The sequence below is a fragment of the Chiroxiphia lanceolata genome, chromosome 12 (assembly GCF_009829145.1).
Source record: "Chiroxiphia lanceolata isolate bChiLan1 chromosome 12, bChiLan1.pri, whole genome shotgun sequence".
Taxonomy (NCBI): Eukaryota; Metazoa; Chordata; class Aves; order Passeriformes; family Pipridae; genus Chiroxiphia; species Chiroxiphia lanceolata.
In genome coordinates, this window is record NC_045648.1 from 8529931 (window position 1) to 8541061 (window position 11131).

Genomic DNA, 11131 nt, shown 5'->3' on the forward strand with positions numbered 1-11131 from the left:
TGTGTCTAGTGCCATGGTCTAGTTGACAAGCTGGTGATCGGTCAAAGGCTGGACTCAAAGACCTCAGAGATATTTTCCAACCTAATTGATTCTATGATTTTAGGCACAGAAAGCTACATTTCCACAGGAGAACATCTCTTTTCATAAATCTCTTCCACGTGGCACTTGATGACATCTCAATTTAGCCACAGTGCAGATGGATGAAGTCATCAGCTGTCCCACTGTGCAGCTCTCTGACCTCACCTTTTGCTCTAGAAGCAGCACTGTGTTCTCCCATGTATTGCCTGACAGCTGTAAGGATCCCTTAAACAGCAGTGCCCTGGGACCTGGGCACTGCTCAGTGTCATGTATAGATAACTTCATGACAGTTAATAAAGTATATCTACACGATTTTGTAAGACTTAACTAGTAGCCTTGCTGTTTTCAGACATATTATTATGTTCAGAATCAGGGTGGTGCATCTCATCACTGCTTTTCTTGCTCTTAAATGCAGAGCAAGGAAGGTTTTTTCCTGGTGAAGATAACCTGGAGCCCACTGGACTGCTAATGATCCAGGTTTTTTTTGTTTAAACCCAGGCCTTGCCATGAAGACAAGTTGTAAAATAATTGTATCATCTGGATTTGGAAAAGGCATGGTTGGCCCTTTATATTTAAATAAAGAACTGTACTCCTGAGTATGAAATAGGTTACTAGATCAGTGTAAAAGGAAGTGGGTGGGGTATTAATAGTCTGGTGTTAGCCACTATAATCTGCATTTGCAATAGTGCACAAAAAGAAACTGAGTAAGAATTTCTGTTCTTATCATGAAGGCTTAGACTGCAAATAAATAAATATATGTCATAACATGCTCTGAAATGTCATTTCTGACAGGAACTTTCATAGGTGTTCTGGAGGTGAACATTTTCCTTTAGCTGCCCCTTGCCCTCAAAATGGTGCCGTCTTTTCTTCAACAGCAACAAACTTTATCTCACAAGTCCTGCTATACATGCTAAAGAATCTTTCTTATTTTCAGTGCGGAGGGAGAGAAGGAGCAACAGAGGTTCTAACAAACATTAACATGTGCTTGTGTTCTGTGGTTAAACCCACCAGGTTGGAACACAGAGTCACAGAACAGCCTAGACTGGAAGGGACCTTGAAAGATTGTCTGGTCCAACCTTTTCTGGGAAGGGGAGCCTAGATGAAACTGTCTAGGGCTCTGTTCAGTTATGGCTTGAAAACTGCCAGTGATGCGGACGCTACCACGTCCCTGGGGAGGTTGTTCCAGTAAATGATTCTTCTTACTGCAAAAAATGACTTACGTTGAGATGAAAGATGCAAAATTCATTGCTGGAAGAGTGAAAGATGGAGAGCCCTTCACCAGAAGGAGGCTGCTTCGTTCTCTCAGTGTCATAAAGCCTGGATTTTCTAGAGGATTTGTGTCAGAGAATAGTGCTGTTGTGTGTGCCACAGGCAACTGCTGGCTCAGTTTGATTCACCTCCCAACATGTCTACAAAAGAAGGGTGTTTAGACCCAGCCTTAGTACCTTAGTCAAGGAGAGTCACTACAGCTGAAGTAAATCCTTCTAGAATGAATTTTTGAAGAACTACTGTTTCACCTTTGAAAGTAAGTGGACTTGGAGTCAAAACAGTAATTGCCCCAGTCTGTAAAAGCCAGGAAGTCTCTTACATAGTACTTTGAATTTGTGGAGTTTTGCAACATAAAACACTAATTACTGTCATCAGAGCTGATCCAATTCATTTATTTTGCCATGAGATGTCTGTTTCTTATACAAGCTACCAGAAGTACTGGAGAAAATTAAAGTCTTGACTTCCATGAATGTCAGGTCAAACCCACATACTATGGGATTTTCCAGTAGCATTGTGATAGCTTTTCTAAGAGTTATTTTACTCAGGTAAAAAATGAGACCAATCCGAAGGCTTTGAAATGCATATTTTAATATATTTTAAAAAAATATTAGTGTATTTACATAATTTTCTCACTTTAAAAATATTTTATACTTGTCTATTTTTAAAAAAAGTTCAGCAAGATGATTACATCACACAGATACGAAAGAACATTCACTGTAGCTATGGGCAATTAAAAAATACAGCACAGAAGCACATACCATTGCAGTAACAGTAAGTGAGTGCACATTTTTAAGTTGCTAGCTTCCACAAATAGTTCTTCCCGTAGAAATTGCTTAGTCTGTGTCAGTAACTTCTAACCACTTTTATATTGGAATTTGCATTCCTTTTTTCTTCATAAAAATCTCCCCCTTTGGCTTATACAAGGATTGCAATAAAATGCATTACAGTAGTATTTCATTTACAAAACAAATGACATAAAAACTTGTTTCTTAACCCATTGGATTGTATTTTGCTAAAACAATGTCCTTTCATGGAGATTCAAGAGAGATTCCAAGAGCTGTCTGGATGTGGAAAATTATCTCAATCCTGCCTGGAAAGGTAGACTTGAATTGCTGCTTGATGTTGTGTGGATTCCTCTTAGGAGGATCTCATCTTCAGGTTTGGTAATTAGGATAGCATGTTAAACATTGTGTTTAGTCAAAATAAATACAAATAAATTAAAAACAAATTATGGAAGGGAATTATTTTCTTGTTGATATGTCTTGGAGGAAGGCTGAGAAGTGAAGGTTGTGGCAATACCTAGATTACACATAAATGGCAGGTCCTTTTACTTCAGTAGTACTCTCTGAGCAAGGAGAAAACAGCTATGAACAGGGCTGTAATTTTGGAGAAAGATAGTAGTGATCTTCTTTCAAACTTTGTTAGGAAGCCATTTTCCTGTGGAAAAGAAAAAGCAGTTAGGGACAGCTTAAAAACATGTAGGAAAACCCCACCACCCTGTGCAAGTGTCAGATTAACAGGGTACTACACCATTATGAGTATAGGGACAGCTTTTCAGAGCTCTACCTCCAAAAAGATGAATAAGGCTTTAAAAACTATAGCTGAAAATAGCTGCACCTCACTGAATGTTTGTTTTATCTCTAAGTCAAGACTGTGCCCTCCCTGTGTAAATAGAAAACTGACATGAACTCTATCACCTGAGCCCACATCTTCCAGGGAGATACAAGTACTACATTTCTGATGTAGTAATATACTTAGAAATATCTTCCTTTAAGCCTCCTTATTCTACTATGATGAGCCACCTATTATGACAGAATGTTGCCAGAAGTTGATACTTCTCTTGAATAAAATTGACTTTATTTGAAAGAGATGGAAAGAGAAGCCTGCACAATAAATCTGGTGCACCAAGGGGCCCTGAGCCACTATCACTTCTTTTTTACAGCTACAGACGGAGAAGGATTAAAACAAGCAGAAAAACAAAAGGAAAAGCAAGACACTAGAAAGTAAATCCGGGGGAAAAATTAATAGCAAATAGGAGATATGAGAGAAGTTGGATGAGAGGAGGTGGAAAGAGAAAGTGACATTTACATATAAGAAAAGGAAAAAAGTACCAAGGAAATAACTGACACTTGTGTCATAGATTCTCAGATTCCCCTAACTGCAAAAGAAAAAAGTATTGGTCTGATGAAACTCTGCAAAAGCAAAAGGGCCCTTCCCTCCACTGGCAGAAGGTAATTTCAGCATCTGGGCAAAATAATCCACTTATGGACAAGTGTTTTTCTCAGCACTGACCATTGATAAATGGAAGTTCTAGGATTATTTCACTCCAAACAATAAAGATTTAACCCCAATTGTACTTAACTGGACCTTGGTTCTAAGTAAAACTGATTTGGGAGATTAAATAATGGCTTTGTTGAAATCCACAGCAAAAGTACTGACTTGATTTGTGAGGAACACACCTGTTCACTCTTCCCTTTAACTGAACCCCAGTATTTTTGGACCGACTCCTCTATTGCCATACTGACCTTAGGATGCCACTTAATTTTAGATTTAATAATGGAAATTTCATAGTTTCCCTAGTTTAATGTGCTTTGAGCAGAAGGCTGGACCAAATGATTTTCTGAGGTCCCTCTCAGCTTGAATTATGGTATGATCCTATGATTAAAGATCAGAAAGTGCCTTTTAAAGAGCAAATTTTCTTTTAGCTTTGTTCTGTTTAAAGCAGAAGTGAAGCTCTCACCATTAAGTCTCAATGAGACATTCCAGACATAAAATGTTAAACTACCAAGTGAAACCCTGAACAAAATGTTTCTGACAGTGGCTATAAAAATATTTTCCCTTAATTAAATGCAATCTCCTAATCAAGACTTTGGTGAAAAATGAGAAACTCACCCAGCCACCATTCGCATCTATCCATTCGGCTTTGTGGTTTATGATGTACTCTGTGATGAAATAGGAGATCTGCTCCTTCTCCTCTGCAGTCAGCTGAACTCCATGCTCCTGAAGCTTCTTAGTGAGAAGACCTCCAAATGTGAATATGGTCATAATTCGTCCCCAGTTAGTATTTCCATCAGCAAACTTTTCTTCCATGACACCATTGAAAATTCTCTTGGCAACAGCTACAGAGGTGATATCAATCCTGTCCAAGAGTGGTCTGAGAGCCTCCTCAGTTTGATCTTGCAGAGAAGATGCAATGCTTCGCAAGACGTGAGCAACCCTGGTTTGGGCTGGTCCGAGGTGTGATTCCTGGAGGACATACTGCAGATAATCTTGGGCTAAGTAATAAACGTAATAGAACTCAGCAGTTTCCATTCAATGGGAAATGCAGAGAGCAGTGCACAGCTCTTAATCAGGGTTGGTAATGAGCAGCCACAGGACATGCAGACGACTTTTTATCGTCTGCTTTTGATGGAATCTTTCTGCTTTTACCACAGAATTTCCTGTAAGAGGTATGACTTAATGGTGTGGGTTGGGGAATATGTCACAGAGGAAATGAAAGAAAAAGTGTCTGCTCAAAGGGCATAAAATATGTCTTCTTGAGTGATTTACTGTTTCTCTAAATAGTGTGATTCCACAACTAAAATCTACCAGATTTTACCAGATTCTTTAGTAGTATAAATTGGCATTTCTTAGGGACTTTTGCTAGGTACCACTAGCAGAGGTTAGGAGTTTGGCTTTTAAAAAATGCCTAAAAAGTGCATGCTGTTGGACCATGCAGCTCCCTTCCAGCACCCCCATCTTCCCCCACTCCAGTATCCTCTCTGCTAGGGTTAAGGCTGCAATCTGTATTGCAGGTTTGTGGGTTATTTCTGGTCACAACTTTTTGAAGAAACTGGTAGATATTTCCATCAGGATTGAAGAATGGATAAACTTTCTTCATCACTTAAGGTGTTTTACATAACTGCAAAAAGTGGGAGTACAACAGTGGTACAGGGTTGGATGGACAAAGGGGAAAGCTTTATAGCATTATCCTCTATTCCAGACTTTCCCACACTCTCTCTGTGAGTGCTCTTCAAGGTCCTTCTTTGAAGATTTGAATGGGTAGCTTCAAAGATTTCTTTCCCCCATGGGGAGTTCTGCTGTAAAAGACATGATTAGTATAAAAGACAATGCTAATGCAGTCAGCATGTTGGAACATGGGATGGAAAACATAGGGCCAAGCCAGTGATGTGTGAATCCACCTGAGTCCACCTGAATCTTTCAGGACAGGTAACAAAGAAGTATCATGATATCTACAGTTGTTCTTAGATTCAAATTTTCTGTCAAGCCATTATTTTTGGGAGAAGAGGCAGGGGTATCTAGCCAGCTTTTTCCTTACAAACCTTTCTGCTGAGGCAGCCTGATCTTGCTAAAGGGTCAGTATGTGTCTGTAGAGAACCCCACCCCATTGCAAAGGCTTCAGAGCAGCAAGCAGTTTGAAGTTTGATGTCTGGAGACCCTTCTCTTTTTCCATCCCCTTTTCTTTATCCCTCTACTTCTTCCCCAGCTCTCATTCACTCCTCTTCCTTCTCTGAAAGCGAAAGGTACTTCCAGCCCCCCACACAAACAACTTTACTTTGCCCCAGGAGTGGTTGTAAGCCTGTTTCCAGTCCTGGGCACTCCCTAATGCTCAGATCTATGGAAGAGGAGCAAAGCCACATGCCTGGTGGCCAGCACAGGGCTCCAGTCTCAGCTGTCAGGGTATCACTGGCACCGAATTACACTGGGGCAAAGTATGTCCGGACTGTGATACAGCTCTGGTGTCAATACCTTGCTAATCCTAGATAGCCCCACAAAATGCGTGTGCTGCTCCTCTGACATCAGTTTTTTCAGAAACCCATTGGGTAGACCAGAGTAGCTTCCGTTTCCTCATCAGGTTTTTTCTTCTATATGTGGTGAGTCTGGCCGAGAATGACACAGTACAGTCTTCCATGCACAGCGGGGTTTGAAACCTCAAGCTGTCGCCAGCACAGCTCAGCATCAATCACTTCACTGATGCAGGAAAATAGCTCCCTTACTTTCTGCTGGAAGCAAAGAAAGAGAAGGCTTGGTTCTGCGTTCACTTTTGGAAGGGAGTGGTTTTAGGAGGGCAGTGCGAGCTGGAAAACTCATGTTAGATATTGCCTCCAGGGAAGGATGTGATGCCAGGACTGCGAACGGGCTGGGAATGGAAAGCTTGATCTCCACTCTTTCAAGCATGCATGTTCTTACCAAAGCTCATTTTGAAAGTTCAGAGGTGTCCTCTATCCAATACCTGCAGCTGCTGCTTTGGCAGAGCTGTTAGGCTGACTTTGCCTTTGTTATGTTCAGTGATTTCAGCAAACTGCCAGCATTTTATGAGGAAAGCAAACAAATAAACAAAAAAAGATGTGACAGTCCCTAACTCTTCCCAACTGGGCAGGAATTTCTGGGGCACTGCTCTACACAGCCAGTTCCCCTGTCAGATAGTTGCAAACAGGGCTGAGAGAGGTACTCAAGCAGACGTGACAAGAATCTTCTTTCTATACAGCACAGTTTGTGAAGTTACAGATCACTCCTGACTTTCTTAGTAATTGATTAATGAAAAGCTTTTTGTACTCTTTGAGAATATAAGTAATAATTGAATATGAGAACAGTGAACAATACCTAAGGAGACCAGTTTTGTTTTCTTCACTGTCAACAGTGGCAGAGCACAGGCAGAAGCAGGTATTTCTGCATTAGTGGAGCATTTAGAATTCTGAGGAAGTGATGAAATAAGACTGTGAATATGTCACCATTATTGAAAGAAATCAGTGTTGATACCTTGGCAATTTTGGTGCAAATGCTGCTACTTAGAGTCTCTTGATCTCTTAAAGCACTGTGAGGTGAAGCTCAGGGCTCAGCTCCCAGAAGAGGGTGGCAGCTCTAAACAGACATCTAACAGCCAGCTGTGACACTGGTGACCAGAGCTCAGGATGGAGCTGTTGAAAATGCCCCAGGTCTCTCTCCTTCAGTGTTAAGACACATTTCCTTTTCAATAGCATACAGCGGAGAGTGCAGTTCCAAGCGTTGGATGTTCAGTAGCAGTGACAGTTTATATATTTATACACACAAAAAGTCGGACCAGAGTGTGCAGCCCCATATCCCCAAGCAATAATGGTCAACTCTGAACACTCTAAGAAATCAGCTTTGGGATCTCTTGCCTGTATCATGCCACTCGAATGCTCTGATTCTCATTTTCTACATTAGGCAGTGCCTTCCTTTCTTCTACTAGACTTTACTCATATTTTGTAGATGTAAGTGAATACCTCTAATTTAATGAAACTCTACTTTTCTTCCTAACTGCTCTGTCTCCCCAGTGCTGCATTCTCAGACACTGCACTGCTCCTCTTTGCTGAATATACTTTAAGTGTTAAGTGTTAATAAAAGGCTTGAAATAGAAACCAGGTTGACATGGAAGCTCAAATGCAACCCCTCCCCTCACTACTTGGCAATAGGAAGGGGCTTTAATTTAAATCTGTGCCCTGTGGATTTGACTATACATCCTATCCTAACCTGAAAAAGGCTTATTTTTCCAGAACAGATGGGGACTGAGTTGACAGATCCTCATAAAATTGACTTGTGAGAGACGATGTTATCTCATTGCATTCGAGACAAAACCAAGCCAAATGACAAAAGCTTTGTTGAGCTATTCATGCTGCATCTGCCTTGCCAGAGTTGTTCCAGTTCCAGGTGATTGTGGGAACTGTGATCTTTGTCTGGAGGAACAGTCTGAGGCCCTGAGAAAATGATTGCAGGGTTTTTTTCTGCTTTTCTTTCCTTTTTGATGTCCAAATGGGGTGAATTTTTTTTGTGCAGTATTGGATTTTATTGCAGAAGAACGGCTCGGTTCACGTGTAGCTTTCCAGCTGTCCTGCACAACCCTGATATGAGACTTCGTGAGGCTTTGGTGGTTTTTATTTCCCGTGTATTTTGCTGTGAACGGGACTAAGCTGGCAGCCCTGAGCCCCGGGCTCGCTGGTGCTCGCAGAGGCGCGGTAGCCCAGTGGAGTGCTGACATCTAGTCGCAGCCGGCCGCGCTGCAGCAGGGAGGGAGCGGTGCATCCCTGGAGCTCCCCACCACCTTCCATGCTGTGCTCTGGGGTTCTGTGTGCAGCAACGAGCTGAAGTACGGTAGGATTGGGACTCAGCCCCGTTAATGATCTAAATTAATAAATGATACTGTGTTTCCAGGAGAAAGCCAACCGTGTCTTGGGCTGCATCCAAAGCAGTGTGGGCAGCAGATGGAGGCAGGGGATTCTCCCCCTCTGCTCCGCTCTGGTGAGACCCCACATGCAGTGCTTCATCCTGCTCTGGCATCTCCAGCACAGGAAGGGCATCGACCTTTTGGAGCAATCCAGAGGAGGCCACCAAGTTGATTAAATAGACGGAACACGTCTCTTATGAGGAAAGGCTGAGAGAATTTGGATTGCTCAGCCTGGCAAAGAGAAGGCTTTGGGGTGACCTAATTGCAGCTTTCCAGTGCCTGAAGGGAACCGACAAGGAAGATGAAGAGGGACTATTTACAAGGACCTGGAGTGACAGGACAAGGGAGAATGGCTTCAAACTGAATGAGGGTAGGTTTAGATTAGATATGAGGAAAAAATTCTTCCCTGTGAGGGTGGTGAGGCACTGGCATGGGTTGCCCAGAGAAACTGTGGATGCCCCATCCCTGGAAGTGTTTCAGGCCAGATTAAGTTGCTCTGAGCAACCTGGTCTAGTGGAAGGTGTCCCTGCCAATGGCAGGAGGGTTGGAACTGGATGATCTTTAAGGTTCCTTCCAACCCAGGCCGTTCTGATTGTGAGTCTATGAATTCTGTCAGCTGGGAAGCACCAAAGCCTCCTATCCAAAGTTTGGAAAGATCATCTCCATGAGAAGTTTTGGGAGCAGTTCATTTTAAAACCCTTCAGACTTTCTCCTAATGTTTCTAGGATAGAAACAAAGTATCAGGATCCTGGATCTCAAATTCTGTGCCAGTTGAAACAGAGACTTTGACTCAGCTGACATTCTGTGTGTCAGAGATGCGCTGAAGACAAGCTCCAGGAAGAATGGAAGGATGCAGATGGTTTTGCATCTTCTGAGCCAACTGAGACATTCTGGGATAATTGGACAGCCAAAGTGGTCCCCAACATACACTATAGCAAGTTGCCACTCCAGCTTACTGTTGAACTGCGGTGCTGTCGAATAACTGAGGGCTGAGTATTATGACATAAGGTCTGTCTGCTCCCAAAATGCCCCACAGCAAAGGCTGGGAGGATGGATCAAGCAGAGATGCACACTGTGGTTCTCCATTGCTCAAGCATGAGAATTCCCCTTGTGACTCCTCTGTAGCACTCCAGGGACACGAGGGGACTGTAGGAATGGCCAGGTTTTGCTGTGTTACTCAGGGCTCAGCTGCTGCCTCGTCACTTCCGCTGGTAACTGATTCCAAGTCAGAACCTGTTTTCTTCTGGATCCCAGGTTCTGTCATCATTATGAGTCAAGGAGGCAGCCAAACACTCTGCTCCACTACGCACGTGTCATCATGTGCTTATGTGCAGACACATGTTCTGCATTCTCATAAGCCTTTCCAAATGTTTATCTGGAATTAGGAGAATTTGAACAAGTAGTCATAGTTGTCAGCAGTGAGCCACAGGAACATAAGGGTCCCTAAGCTTCCCAAACAATGGGGCATGAACAAGTAAAGTCTTGGTAGAAGCTTAGCAAGATCTTGCAGATGCCAGCAGAAACACTGAAGTCAGCTTCCTGGCTGAAGTACTTGCTCCCAGAAGGAGGGAAAAAAATATGCTTTTGAGTATTCATGAAATAAGAAGTCAAGAACTTGTGCCTCAAGATGATAACCAAAACTTTGTGTGTCCCTTGAACCCACAAGTCGAGGGTGGTCTGGAGTGTTGCTTCATCCTCCTATAGCAGGTGCAACATGAACACTTGCACAGTCCATTTGTGATTGATCTGCACCTTTGTTTCAGAGCTGTGTCTTCCAAAGACATAATGCTGCCAGGAGAGACAGGCATTCAACACCTAAGCCTACTTTGAATGGTGGTGATACTCAAAATGCGGTGAGACAGCATTTCAGTGACATATCTGAGCCTTACTTAGCATACAGAGAGTCCCACTGGATGACAGTTCCAAAATATGAGCAAGATTTAGGTAAAGAGTTTCTACTGAGCATGGATGAAATATAGGTGCCCAGTTCCTTTTGGTGCCTTCTGGAAAAAAAAAAAAAAGTAGCTATTCCTTAAAACTACTAACAGTTTAAAGTTAGGCATGCTTTTAAATTCTTTGCTATTCGATTTTCCAATAGAAATTTATGTATCTCATGTTTTTTAAATAAATCACTTTAAAATTCAAGTTCACTTTACCATTTACAAGTTACCTGGGTGCCTTGGAGCTTTCCTGTCCTCTACATCAGCCCTCCCAGGAGTGTGCTTGCTTCCATGCTTCTCTCTTTTAAATCAGCTCTGCATCTGCTCCTGTACTTCTCCCTTATTTAAGTCAAAGCTGCATCTACTCCTGATACTACTAGTAACCTTTGCCCTGGGTCAAGTGTTAGTGATTCATAGATTAAACATCTTTCCTTTAGAAGATAATGTATTCTTTTAATAAATCATTTCACATCCCCCTCTTTTTCCATGTCCCCTCTGTTGATGACCCTGTGAAAGAAGTTTGTAGCAACACTAGTATTTCTACTATAAATCCCTCTTCATGGAGGTTCATAACTCATCTTTGTTTTACATGCAGAGTTCCAGTCTGAGGGCACATTTGTTTTTATTCCCCTTTCAAATTGTTTTGAATTATTTTAAGATA

At 42.2% G+C, this 11131-nt stretch overlaps 1 protein-coding gene across 2 annotated transcripts; it reads right to left on the minus strand.

Annotated features, from left to right (window-relative positions):
• Nucleotides 1-1952: 1952 nt before the first annotated feature.
• BCL2A1 (BCL2 related protein A1) lies at nt 1953-9490 on the minus strand. 2 transcript variants are annotated; one of them, XM_032700239.1, is made up of 4 exons: nt 9330-9490; nt 6952-7042; nt 4240-4622; nt 1953-2784 (listed from the first exon to the last, which is right to left on the minus strand). In XM_032700239.1, exons 1-4 carry the CDS (start codon nt 9417-9419, stop codon nt 2680-2682), a joined length of 669 nt encoding a protein of 222 aa, XP_032556130.1. In that variant the 5' UTR covers nt 9420-9490; the 3' UTR covers nt 1953-2679. The 2 variants fall into 2 exon arrangements, with proteins under 2 accessions (XP_032556130.1, XP_032556132.1); XM_032700241.1 differs by lacking the exon at nt 6952-7042 and having other exon boundaries at nt 4240-4593.
• Between the last annotated feature and the right edge of the window lie 1641 nt (nt 9491-11131).

Coding starts and splice junctions, on each gene's coding strand:
- BCL2A1 (XM_032700239.1), bottom strand. CDS start 9,419: ATGTCTCAGTTGGCTCAGAAGATGCAAAACCATCTGCATCCTTCCATT. Junction 7,043..9,329: donor GCATCTCTGACACACAGAAT/GTCAGCTGAGTC, acceptor TCACTTCCTCAG/AATTCTAAATGCTCCACTAA. Junction 2,785..4,239: donor TAGATGCGAATGGTGGCTGG/GTGAGTTTCTCA, acceptor TCTTTTCCACAG/GAAAATGGCTTCCTAACAAA.